At 40.3% G+C, this 14,137-nt stretch overlaps 1 protein-coding gene across 1 annotated transcript in view; it reads right to left on the bottom strand.

The window, feature by feature from the left end:
• Positions 1–1,431: 1,431 nt before the first annotated feature.
• Positions 1,432–14,137, bottom strand: part of HSPA12A (heat shock protein family A (Hsp70) member 12A) — a 71,248-nt gene continuing 58,542 nt past the window's right edge. The window contains exons 11-12 of the mRNA XM_014945310.1: positions 8,147–8,250; positions 1,432–6,697 (exon numbers count right to left, since the gene is read on the bottom strand). Of these exons, the coding sequence (XP_014800796.1) occupies positions 6,063–6,697; positions 8,147–8,250 (739 nt within the window). The 3' untranslated portion in view covers positions 1,432–6,062. The remainder of the gene's footprint in view (positions 6,698–8,146; positions 8,251–14,137) is intronic.

Consider the following 14,137-nt stretch of genomic DNA (forward strand, 5'->3'; position numbering starts at 1 on the left):
TGCTTAGAAAACTGAGAGGAGAGAACTCTTTGGGGATGCTGGACACTGCTGCTATGGAGGTTGTTTTATTCCACAATTATTAACATGAAAACACTGCAAATTTTAGTAAGGATTTATGTGATGTTGGTAGAACCAACCATTTATACAAACTCCTTCCTATCAAGATGGGGCTGCAACTTCAAATATAAACACGCTCGTATGAAAAAGATTTAGAAAAGTCCAGCAAAAGGGCCAAATTCTGCCAGTGAATGCACATACATGAAATTCCCCTGGAAACCAGAGCAATGCGCTAGAACACTGAAAGCAAAATTTGGTTCTTAATGTGTCCCTGAAGACTGTAATTATATTTCCCATTGTACTAGTAACATTAATTGAATGTTTAGCTGAAATCAAGTTCATTACAAGTTAAATACAGTACCTAGCCTATTAGGATGGTGTTTATAATTATAGTCATAAAGCACTTGTAAAACATCTTCATTGCAGCAAATAGGTGGAAGTTGGGTGTAGTGGCTGCTAATGTATCTCAGCTCCTTCTCTGCATCTTTGTCTCTGAGCAGCTCTGCAGACTAAGGTCACACACGCCACTGAATCACCTCCACAGCTAGTGCCAACACTGCCAAATTTGAAAGAGACATGGCCTGCAACGGTTAGCAGAAAGATATAATATTGCATAAACTGTTATACAAGGTTTTTTTCAGTGCAGCTGGCCCTTAATAAACACTCCTAGATCTAGAAACACACAGTAAAGATGTACAGCCTCTTGTTAATATACCCAGTTATTGGCCAGCTTATTGCCTTGATAATCCAGTTTTAGCAATAAATCAGCCTTTGACATGGCTTAAGAGACTACAGCCCTCTCTGATATATCCGTTTTTATATTTGATTTCCTGGCTCTCTCAGAGAATCATTACAGAAAATACCTAATCTGCTTTTGGTATTGCCAAAGTCTTTCTGTCTTAACTCTTAACAGACGCCCTACTTAGAGCTGCACCAACTTTGACAGAAATTGAGTAATCCCCAGCAGTAGATTTCTACGTCAGACACATACGGAATCCCCCTAAAAGGGCACAAGTGAACTAAAAATGCAGCAGCCTCTTCCCGAAGAGCTGTGTGTGCTGCACAGGGACCTACAAGCCCTTGGCCCAGACTCTAGGTGTCCACCCACCTAAAAGGTTGAAGAAATCTGATAAGCAGCACATACAGCTGATGCACTTGTGCTCAGTTACACACATGAAGGGATATCCAAAATCAAGTACGACCACCACTTGACCCTTCTCACTTTCAAAATAAAGGATGTCACTTTTGCTCAGTTACACACATGAAGGGGTATCCAAAATCAAGTATGACCACTTGACCCTTCTCACTTTCAAAATAAATTAGGTTTCTTTTTATAGTGATTTTTATAAAAATAGTAACACCCAAAAAGAAAAATTAATTTTACTGTATTTTATTTGACATGGTTGAAGACACAAGAACACTCAAGATACAATCCAGACAAGTTGTGAACAGCTCCAAACATCAGTGAAATCTGAATTTATCTTGCACAGAGGTGAACAAGACCACAATGGTTGGTTTTATAATATAGTTTAAGACTATTTCAAGCAGGTGAGTACTGTGACGTTATGCCCAACAACTTTTATACTATTCATCCGCTTAAGCCACTTCATATCATAAATATGCAGCTTGTCTTGGCGATTAAATCTCTGCAATATATAATTAGCCTTCTCATAATAATGCATTAAAACTCCTGTATATATATATTGGTATATTCATACCAATGTAAACAGTCCTAACCATCACTGCACATTTATCATATTCTAGCACAATTCATCATTCTATCACAATTAGCTGCTAACTTTCAGCCTAGCGTTAAAGTAACTTGGACCCAAACTTACAAGCTGCTGCTTAAAGCAAAAGTTCCACCAAAGCCTTCTGCTTTCCCAAAAGACAGCAGGCCTTGTCTTTCCAACATTAAGTTGCACAATGTCATCTCAAACCCCTACCAAAAAAAACCCCCACTCTGCAGGGAATCTCCTGCAAAAGTATCAGAGCTACTATTCTAAATATGACTCATTTCCTAATAAATTTCATATTAGTTTTACAGCCTAACATCCTTTATCAAAACGGGCATCCGCATGCCACTTAGAAGGTTAAGTTGTTTAACTGGGTTATAGACTACAGACCACAGCATAATATTCTACTTACGATTCTAATTCCTTAGGGAGACAGGCTAATTTTCCATTCTTAGATTTAAAAGGGGCAACAAGGACAGGTGGGAGTCTGTTCAGTAGTTCAGTGCTCTGCAAAGATAAGCTTGATAGTGATCTCATCAGACTGAACGGGGAAGTGCAAAAATATGCAAACTTCATAGTTTACAGTTACAGTAGAGTCATTTCAGCAACAAATCCCTGCTTGGATCCAGATGGAATCTTGCAAAAGGTGAATAACAAAGGGCAGAAAATTGCTACTGTGCAGGGAATTATGCTTCAGAAGAGCTGCAGACACTACCCTTAGCATTCCCTGCAGACAGGCTGAAACCAGCACAAAAATCATGGTCCACCTGATATTCCAGTTCACCTCCTCCTTAGAGGGGAATGGGGGAGGTTCCAGCCATTTATTAGACCAAATTCTGTGTTAACCTGAGGCCAACGGAAACAAATCTGTGCAGAATTGGACCCATTCAGTTTAACACAGGATGCAAAGACACTGAAGCCTACTTTTCTTTATGAATTTTGTGTTTTAGTAGGTGGTAGTGGTAGGCAGAGGCTGGGTCTTACCTGCAGCTACTATAAATCAGTGTCGCCTGGCTTTAGAAAGTAGTTTTGTGTTTGCTTCATTTTAAACTAGGGAAGATCCTTAACAAAACTCCAAAACCTAGTGAAGAAGCTGTATATCCAGATCATACAGTCAAAATTTTAACTTGGTTTTACAGGAGGATTCATCCATTATTATGATGAACTGCTGGAGATGGAACGGTCACCATCTGAAACAAAGAAATGAAAAATCCCAGCAAGAGACTAGTGCATCTGTGTAATACGCTTAACTGGTATGACTTGCACTGCAGGAAGAATGTAGTATTCTCTGACACACCAACATTTCTTTCCTATTATTATAAGATCAGCCTTTTACATTTCATATCTTACCATCTTTAAAAGCCTATAATTACAGAAGCTGATTGAGAAACTATGTTATTTAAAATTAACAGCTGAATGAAATCAACAGAGGCAAAGAGCATTTTTTATACAAGAAAATAGCACTGTAGAAAGAAAGAGTCTGTACAATATTTAAATATTGTATATACATAAAATTATATTGTTCATAACTCATCGTAAAGTTTCTCTTGTTTGTAAACCATGGAAAGCAACACACAAAAAATCCCAGTATTTAGCTTTTAAAGCATTTAGCAGGCAGCAGGAAACTGAATGCTAGCAAGCACACTTTGTAATTATAGAAAGTATCCAGCCGGATACTGTGACTAGCATTCTCCAGAGTCCTTTTTTTCTTTTCTTTTTTTTTTTTTTTTTTTTTTTTAAAGCTGAATACAGAACAGATTTCACATTCAACTAGGGAATTCTGCAGAAGACATGGAAAACTCAATGGCAAAATGCAGTAGGCCCGTTCTGCAGCTCTCCACTGTGGCAAATCTCCAGGCTAAACACAGAAAGCTTAAGTGCAGGACTGGAACAGAAATTAGTGAAATAATTGATAAAGATTCTATTTCCAAAAAGTGTCAGTAATGGATTTAACTCATGCTCAACTTATTAGAAAGGAAGGTTTGGTGTAACAATTAATGTTGCGAAGCTTCACAAATGTAATGAATTCCAGCAGGTAATCAGGCAGCTCTGTATTAATGCTCTGGAATTGTCAGCAATTAGGGTGATTCTACGGGTTAGTAGTCTACCAACTACCACCAATCAGTCTGCCAACGTGGAGTGGGATTTGGATTTGAATCGAAGTTGTCATGTCATGGCAGATATAGACTGTAGGCTTCAGAAGTTACCCACCCATAGCATTTTGCAAAATAAAAACTGTTTCAGTTGCAGAAGAAATTTTCAAGGTGAACATGCTTAAGAAAACACTTCCAGAAGGTCAGTATTACGAAAACAAGATGCTACCATGCTCAGCATTGTGTTTCACCTGTGTTAGGGCTGTGGGTTCATAGCCGTGTAAGGAATGCTTTGTTTAATGCTAGGAATGCTTTATTTAATGCTATTTGTAGCTTCATTCTCTTGGCTTCTGCTTTCCACCTTACTGGCCATTCAACTCAATCCAGAAATATATTTTCCTCCATTAAAATGTCTCCTACTCAAAATATATTGCAGTACTTTTGATCTGGACATTTCTTCTCTTTTAAATTGTTTAAATCTTCCTGAACAGCCATCATCTAACTGTACTTCCAAATCTTAACACAGGGATTAACAAGAAAAGAAATACAATCATTTGGAGAAGTGCTTGATGAAACCAGATGGGTCAGAGGACCTCAAGAGGCTGGAGAAATGTGTAGACAGGAACCTCACAACGTTCAAATGAAGGGAAGTGCAAAGTCCTGAACCTGGGGAGGAATAACCCCATGCACCAGTATACGCTGTGGGACAACTGGCTGGGAAGCAGCTTGGCAGCAAAAGACCTTGGGGTTGTGGTAGACCCGAAGTTGAGTATCAGCCAGCAACGTGCCCTTGCAACAAAGAATGCCAACAGCTTCCTGGCGTACATCAGGAAAACCATTATCAGCAGGTCAAGGAAAGTGATTATTCCCCTTTATTCAGCCTGGTGAGACCACACCTGGTGCTGGGTCCAGTTCTGTGCTTCTCAGTACGAGAGAGACATGGACATACTGGGCTGAATCCAGCAAAGGATGATGATGATGATGATTAAGGGATGGGAGTATCTGTCATGTGAGGAGAGGCTGAGAGAGCTGAGAATGTTTAGACTCGAGAAGGCTCAGGTGATAGTAGCAATGTGTATAAATGCCCAATAGAAGACAGTAAAGAAGACTGAGCTAGATTTCTCAGAGGTATCCAGTGAAGGAACAAGAGGCAATGGGCACAAACTGAAATCTAGAAATTCCTTTTAAACATAAGAAAACACTTTTTTTTGCAGTGAGGGTCAAATACTGGAACAGGTTGCCCAGAGAAGCTTAGGACCTCTACCTTTGGAGATATTCAAAGGTGGACAGAGTATCCTGCTCTACTGACACTGCTTAGAGCTAAGAGGTTGGACCAGACACTCAATGGATGTCCCCTCCAACCTCAGCAATTCTGTGATTCTATGATTTCAGAGGGAGACTAATAAAAATAAGTTTAGAAGACCCAAAAGGGAAATAGCTTTCTTCTTAATAATTATTCCAAAGTACAAGGAGGGTTATGTTTGCTATTTAATCCAACAGCTACTTCTGAGAGCTTTGACAATCAAGGCCTTGTTTTCAAATTGGAAAAATCAGTATTAGGCTCCTAAAATATATATATATTTCCTAAAAATCCTTAATTTTTAGGGTTTCTGAGGATCTCAGAATTTAAGAAATATTTATTTAAGTCATTGATTTTCAGCACTTAAAATTTTGAAAGCACAGGGCAAAATCAAAAAACCAAGAGAATACTGTAGACTACTAATTTGTTCCTATCGCCAGAGGATGGTGCTGTTTAAACAGATATTCCTCACAGATACTCCCCCTACAACAACCACGTGAGTTAGTGACTTTTTCTTGTGAGAAAGAGGAAGAAGAACAAGAACAAGGCAAAGAGATTATGATTTTATATCTTTTTAACTAATCTTCCAGACCCAACAATAATCAGTATTTACTTAATAAAGGTAGATCTTTAAGCATGCTTGAGTAACTTGGGAACTTTTACTACCTCTGGAACTTTTGCTCCCAAAACTTTTTAAGGGTCTTTCAAAATCCAGTCTTTGGTCATCGAAGGGCACAAACATGACATACCCCACCTTACAGGCTGTTCTCATATAGCCTGCTGAAATTCAAGTTGATTACGTGATATACGAAAGTCAAAAAATGGAACAGTGGAAGATCAGTCTCACAAACAGGCTGTGGTGGGGAAAATGGGCTGCTAGTAGTTTAAGAAATCAATACCAACTTTGACACTTTTAGATGTGGCAACATCAATGGCCATGGCTTTGATTTCAGTGTCCCCAAACTGCATAAGTGTTTTGATCTCCCGCCGGTTTGGCACCGAAGCATCAGTTCCCGTGAGATCCAAGCGAAGGGTGCCACACTTCTTCACTCCAGCTTCGGTGATGAAGCTGACGTTATCTTGTTCTGAGCTATAGATATTGATCACTATTACTAACTGAGAAGGTTTGGCAGGTGTGTAACTGCGTGTCACAGTTTCTCCAAGGGCTACGGATTGGTCGGCTGAGATGAATTTGTCAAAGACATCAGTGCACCAGCGTGTGCCATCTTTGACCAGCAGCTTCTCTGGTGGATGCTTCCCTTCCACAAACCGATTGAGCACACCCACACCGTAGGTGAGAGGGGAACGCCGCACTTTGATGACAGCAGGGTCTAGGCCAAAGAGAACAGCTCCTTTGAGGATAGTGAGCCCCACATCCTGAGGAATGATGACTCGACATCTTGAACCGAAAGCGCTCTGCACAGCTTGCTGGAGTAAGGGGGATTCAGCGAAGCCACCCACCAGGAACAGAAACTTGACATTGGTCACTTCTGGCTTATCAAACACATCACCTAAACAGAAACAGAACCCATTCAATGACAAAGAATCCACTGGGACAAGGCAATGCAGGTGAAATTCCTGTACGAGTGCACCGAATGGCCCATGCACATGCACAAGATCTGGAACTGCCACGTCTAGGCCCACGCTGCCACTCTCAGCATGCACTAGTTCCACTTCTGTATTTTCTTCTATGCTCCATTTCACTGTAAATCTGAACTTACCTCAAAGCATACAATATTTCTGCAGTGGCATTTAAAACATTTTTTATTTAGCTTCTACCAGTAAAAGGAGATGTAAGTTTCTTGCAAAGAAATCCTGCCAGTCAGATTATGGGTTGTAAGGAAACAGACATCATCTTGCCACTTCAACTATCAGTTGGATATTCCCAAACCTAACCAATTCACGTACCCTTTATTGCATTCCAGAGAAGTCACCTTAAGTTAAGAAGTCTTCTTAACCACAATAAATACCATCTGCAAAATAATACCTCCTTTAGGTTTTTACAGATGTTCCTTCTTAGCTTAAGCCTTTTTTTCCAAGAAAATCATGCGGTTCAGTTGTAGGCTCACCCTTAGTTCAAATAACTGAGGCAGCAGGACTGAGTTATCTGTCACAACCACCGTAATTCTAGGTGTCTCCCTCCCTGCTCACGTATCAGCTGTTCAGTACTAGTTGTCTAAGTTGTGACCTCTGAAATTTACCTAATAATTTGTCACATACAGTGAGCAAAGTTGTATATTCCATTCCAAATACAATTCAGTTAGTGCTTTGTAATGTGTAGAACAGCAATACTTTGCTCAGTACTTACATTATACTCTAGTTAAAACAAATCCTTTCTTCCACCAGGAAGACTTTAAAGAATAAATTTCCCAATAAGCCTATGTCACTTTCTATTACTGCATAAATACATTCAGTGCTGCTTAAGCCATGCCTGGAAGTCCTTTTACCATGATGCATCATTTATTATTTGTGTTTTAGAGATGTCAGTAATTTGGACAGTCATGAACAAATGTGACCTTAAGTGTGGAGAAATGAACTACAGGTCTTAATAGCGGGAATAATCAGAAACAAGTTGTATCTCTGGCATTATTTAGTTGTTGCCTGAAACATGAGGAAGAAAAGCAGGACTAATCTGGGTTAGTCAGTGCATTTCAGCCTTCTGAATGCTTGCAGCCCTAGAAATACAGAATAATTGAAGCTCAGGCAGTAACAGGACTGAATGACACTCAATAACTAGTACTAGAACTAGGTAGGAATACTTGTTAAGGCTATGTCCCTTACTTTTACTATTTTCCTAACTACTTTGTAGAGAACTACAAGCTTCAGAGCTGAATTCCTTGCCCACATTTGGTGCTTAGTAGGGGGCTGTTAGACTTTAATTCCAGTTACTGGTTTGAAACAGGTAAGCAAAGCTTCAGTTTCAGCCTAGGTTGGAAGTGGAATTACACACAGATACGTACTCAGGTGCTGAACAATCTGGTCAATTGTAGGTTTGAAAAGAGCATTCATTGCATCCGGGCTCATCCTCAGCATTCCCTGGGAGGACCACTTCACAAAGTCCACACTGAAAAAAAAAAAAAACCAGTTAGAAAGGACATTAAATCATTACAGCTAAGCACTCACAAGACACACTAAATAAATAAATGAATGATTTCACAGAATCTGCATGCATTTTGGTTGGAAGAAATTGCCTCGTCTCAGCCCAGCCTCATACCAACTGCAGCAATGTAAAATTTCAAGGGAGAACTGTTATTTTTGCTTGTCCAATTGTTGTTTTCTTTGCCTGATTGCCTTCTGTAGCGATACCAATACTCAGCTGCTTCCTGAAACAGCTGGCAGTCAATCCAGTGCTCGCTCATCTGAAACAGCACTGATTCATCCCCAGAAGGGCAACATTTAGATTACAGCAGTAGCAGGCCAAAGCCACTGGAAACACAAGAAAAACAAGGAGTATAGGAAGCCTCAGGAGGCAGAAGGGAGCACAACATTTTTAATAAGGCATAACATTTGTTAAGCAAATATAGGCATTATGTTATTCCATCACTGCTACACATCCATATAGGTCAGTAATCTCTTTTTCATTCATGCACATTATATGTCACATTTATACACTTTCTATCCCGTTACCCAATTAATTTCACTTTATTTGACGGGACATTTAGCATTCTCTCTAAGATTCACCACTACGACTATTAATAAGAAGAGATAGTCTTGTGAGAGGGAATATTTCCAGAAATTTTTAATAACTTCAGAACCTCTGTCTCATTTAGGAAGTGACTCTGAGCTGGACTCCAAGTCATTTAAGCTTAAAGTACATTTACCAATATACATTCAGCATTCACTGGATTAAAAAAAGCAGAAAGAAGCCAAGGTACAGGCACTAAATATCACTTCTCCTGCTCTCAGGTCCCAAGCACTCTGTCCCAGATTCCCAGGCTCTCTTGTTCGTTCTCTTTATGCCATTCATCTCCAGGTCTCCTGAAGTATAGAATTTCAAAAGATGCAAAATGCCCACTTCTACTTCCTCTTCACTTCCTTTTCTATAGCAGCCCATGATCTTGTCATTTAGGGTGCCTTCTTGATACTGAAAATCATGAATTAAAATCTCTGCAGGGGATTATGTCTCCCCACTTACTGAGCAATCAATATAACTGGTAAAGTACTAGAAGAGAAGAGAGCCTGCCATCACTTCAAAAGGAGAATGCTTTCCCTTGCAGAGCTCTGTGCAGCAGTATATGCTTTCACCAGTGATCTGGTATTGTTAATAACTTCCCTCAAGCCATCAATGTATTTACACATTTCACTCAAGATCTTGGATTTGTTCCAGGGCCTGAGCCTCTAAAATTTAAGGTTCCAGGTACCTAGCATCAAATTCTGTACATTCCCAATTAACACTAAAGGAACTCAAAATATAAGGCCAAATTCAGGGAAGTGATGCAGTGGTGGCCTAATGAAGGTCATAGAAAGCAATACCAGACAAGTGCAAGTCTTGTAGAAAAAATGCTTTTGCAAGAGATTGATCAGAAGTTTTCATTGTGGAAACTGCACCTCAGGCAATCCCATTTTCTCATCCTTATATTTCATTTTTACATTATTATCTTTCGGTCTACATGTAATTAGGATATTTTAATTATTTGGCTTTGCTACCAGTAGTTAATTCTGCATCCATTTGGGTTCAATTGTCTACTCACTTGCTTTTCCTCAAGGCATGTTCTACACTGTGACCTCGAAACTTCTTGTAATAATCAATGAAGGAGAAAGGCAGGGTGATGTTTAGTGGATTGGTCCTGTCTGGAGCTGCTGCCCGTTTCCGGGACTCAAACGCTATCATCAGATCTACCCAGGCAGCAGGACGCTTGATTTTAAATTGCTCAATAAAATCTTCTCCAAATATTTTACACAGGAGCTTTTCAAATTCATAGTCCACACCTAGAGAACCATACGGCCCACCTGCATTACAAACAAAACACAGCTTTAATATTCTGAACTGCTTATTAGGTTTCAAGTTGAAGAAATACACATCAGATAGATGTTAGTGGGACCGTCATGGGAGAAGCTCTATAGAAAGAGGTATCTTTCCTAAATGTAACAGCTGGTCTAATACAGAACAGAATCTTACCTTCACCTCAATTTTACCCCTATACCATCACAGCCAATGTAACACTACCACTATGAAACAGAAATATTTTTATTAGAAGCAGAGGGAACTGCTTCCTTATCCCCACATGAGAAGGTGTGGGTTGGACCCATATTTAGGAGGAGACAGAGTTAATGTACACTGTCCCGTTTGCTCTGACTAGGTTGTTTCCTGAGGTAGCCTTACAGCCACCGAGACAGAGAAGGCTCAGTGATGAACTGTACAGATAAAGATTAACTTGGTATAGAGACACAGCAACAAATAATCTGCTGACTCATGTGCTTAACAGCTTAGCCACAGGACAAAGTCAAAGGGGACCTGGTGTTCAGGAACAGAATACCCACTGAAGGAACTGCACTGTTTGTCTTTGTCTGGGACCAACCATTGTGCATCTTTGCCAGGGGATCACAGACCCTCCATGTAACACTGCCCGTGAAATTACAGGAATACATGATTCCCCTTAAATCCAGCAAAACTTCTGTTCTGCCCACAGTCACTTTACAAGGGTCTTGTTGTGACACTCAGCTACTCATATCTCCACAGTTACATCCATGAATACCTGGACAGAACAGCAATACACAGGTGACTTCTCAAAGGACAGGACGATGCTGACTCCAGCAGCAGAAGTCAAACCAGGACCGTGTCAGGAGGTCATGGTCTGAATGGGAGTGAATAACACAGGAGATGACAGTTTCTTGCTCTCCCAATGTGAGGCTTACCATCCAAAAGCATCAGAAGCATTAAGTGATTTACCCATGTCTGCTGATGAGCACCAACCTTATATTAATTCTGAATGCTGGTCTTCTTTCAGGAAGAACCGTTAGTGAAATGTATTGAATAATAAAGGCATACATTTCCTCCACAGACATGTCAAAATATTACATAAATAAAACAAGCAGTGGAAGTGACATTACCTGTCGCCTTGTATAGCTCCTTAAGATGTCCTTCAGGGAGCCTGATCTGATGGACAGTCATATCCACTGTGCCTCCTCCACTGTCAACGACGATATAACGGTCACCTAAATTGCCAAAGGAACAGGAAAATGGTATTTACGTTAGTGTTATCACAACAGCACATTGCAATGAAAGCTTCTCAGGGGGAATTATTACCATGAGAGATAATGACTTGCAGAAAGTCATGAATGTCTACACTGAAGACTTGATCTTTATTAGTAACTATAACACAATGACTGATAAGAAATTCAGATGTCAAAGGCTATTGATGTAGCAAAGATGAAAAGTAGATTAGTGGACTGGCTCATGCTGCTGGTGTACACTCTACCGGGCTACCAAATTAATGCTATGGCATATTTACAATGCCTATTCTGAGGAAAATACTCTGGTTGCATTTTAAAAGCTGGATTCCTTTCTACCTTCTCCTTAATAAACAGTATTTTACTAGAGCACACAGAATTGCAGATCAGCCTTAGTCATTAAGAGCAGCACATCAACTTGTATTTTTTTTCTTTTCCTATTTATAACCACCGTGAGAACAATGCAGCGCACAGCACACTTGTGGGAAACACAATGGCTGCCCACATTATAAAATCAGTCAGAGCAAAGTTTATTCAAGAAAGGACACTACCTTCCTCCAGTTCGGACCAGATCTCTCCTATGACATTTTCCACCATAAAGGTTCGACTCTGTCGGTTACGACGGATGTGTTCCTTAGCTAGTCATTGACAGAGAAAAAAAAGCACTGAGTATTAGAAAGCATGAAGAAGTTGATATCATAAGCTGCAGGAAGGAAGTGCAAGCAGGCTGACAGACCTGTACATATCACTTCTTAGCAAAACAAATGAACAAAAATTATCACATTAGAATCAGGAACATTATAATGTTGTTCCTAGAAAGAAGGAAAAACGTTTTTTCAGCCACACTGATCTTCCTTAATACTAACTGGATTAAAACCAATAACCTAACATGAAAGCTATAAATAGTGTGATTTTTATTTTTTTTTTTCATATTGTTTTTTAAAGCTCAGCCTGGAACGGGGCGGGCTGGCAGCCAGCTCTGCTGGGCACAGCCCGTGCCGCCAGGCGGCAGCCCCGGCGCGCTGCCAGACCCACTGCTCCCCCGGGGCCGGGGACACGCTCCCCACCTTTCCAAAAGCCACTGCTGATTGTGGGTCCTCGGGGCAAAGACGCCTCCCCAGCCTTTCAGGATGTCGGTCTGTCTCAAAACAAGCAGCCAAAAGCGCTGCTTCTCAGATTTATAACTTCTTAAGGCCACAGTGATCACCAAGTCTGACCCTTATAATATTTTAAATATCCACCAATTAAAAATTAAGCATTATCTAGAAATACTATTATAACAATCAGTTAATTTACAAGACTTCATTGCTACTTAGACATTTAAAAGATGCAGAACAGTCTGTGAAGAGAAAGCAGAGCAGTAAGAGCCTTTGCTGTTATGCTTTAAATCAACATCTACAACGGAATGATCAAAAAAAATCATTCCTTGTGTAACCTTCATTCACCTTCAAAGGCACCACAGAAGAAGAGAGGCATCCTGTCATGCATGGAAATATTATTCTTTATGACAAAAATCAGCAGGCAAATCACCGAATGCTTTTTGCTCCTTGTTTCTATAGTGCCTATCATCAGAAAAAGACCAGCAGCTCCACTCGTCCCCCCCACCCTCCCTGTGAAGACAGCACCCAGTGAGAGATTCAACGACGAAGCATTCGACGACAGAACAAGCACCAGGTCCAAGAGAGCCCACAGAAGTCAATGGGAGTCCTTTCATTCACTTCTGCAGACTAAAAGTGAACACAAGAGCCAGTCTTTAACTACGACTGAAGGAAGGTTATCCTGGCTACTAGGAACAGTAAAATATTTGTTTTGACTTCACTGCAATAATATGGTCCTTGGAGTGCTTCTCTCTGTTTATATATAAAGGGTTTTTCTCCTTAATCTGTTCTCAACTTGTCTTGGGTGCCTGCCATGCCTTTATGAAATTTTAATTCTAACCCCGAATTAATTCACTCCAAACTTTGTTTTCATTAATTTTGACATGAAACCTTTTCCATCCCCAGTAGCTTTTACCATACAAAGTCAAGAAGGAGAACGGTGCCCCCTCATCCACGGATAAGCCCGTTAGCAGAAATCCATGATATGCCAGATTCTGCCCAGCTTCGAAACCTTAACCAGAAAAACTCTTTTCTTTTATTATTTTCCCAGAGGCAAATCCCTGTGTAGCCTGAAAGTGAGTTCATGTAAAATCGCATGGATCTGGGATGGTTCAGGACATGAGTGAGGGGGACAGAAGGCAAGGGGCCCCTGAAGGGACTGTGTCCTGTAAAGGGACTGTCCTGTGCTCTCTGTGGGCCTTAACACTGAACACATCTGACAAGTGCTGGCTCGGAGAGGCATGGATATGAGAAATGATATAGTGATTCTGTCTAACTAAAAAAAAAATACCCTCCGGTGACTACAGGAATAGCTTTACTATCTTAATCTTCCATTTGCCTGTACTGTTTTGACCTCGCAAACGTGGTAAAATACAAATTCTTCTGAAAAATTCCTTCTGGGATAGATTGACACAGTAACACCGATATCAGTGCAACTGTTACAGTTCACACAGATGGGAAATCTGAGCTGGTATGCAGCAAACACCTTATTGCTTCTTCAGTTTCCTATATTATTTTTTTTTTCCTATTTTCCTCCAATCTCGGGCAGGATATTAAGTTTAAAAACCTTTGGTGATGAAGGACCTTTTGGCAAGCAACTTACACTGTGGTCTGATCTCTGTCCCTCATTGTAAGTCAGTCTTCAAACGCTGACATTAGCAAGAGATCCCAGGTCAAAAAATC

This window comes from Calidris pugnax, unplaced genomic scaffold, assembly GCF_001431845.1.
Source record: "Calidris pugnax isolate Ruff unplaced genomic scaffold, ASM143184v1 scaffold89, whole genome shotgun sequence".
NCBI classification, from domain to species: domain Eukaryota; kingdom Metazoa; phylum Chordata; class Aves; order Charadriiformes; family Scolopacidae; genus Calidris; species Calidris pugnax.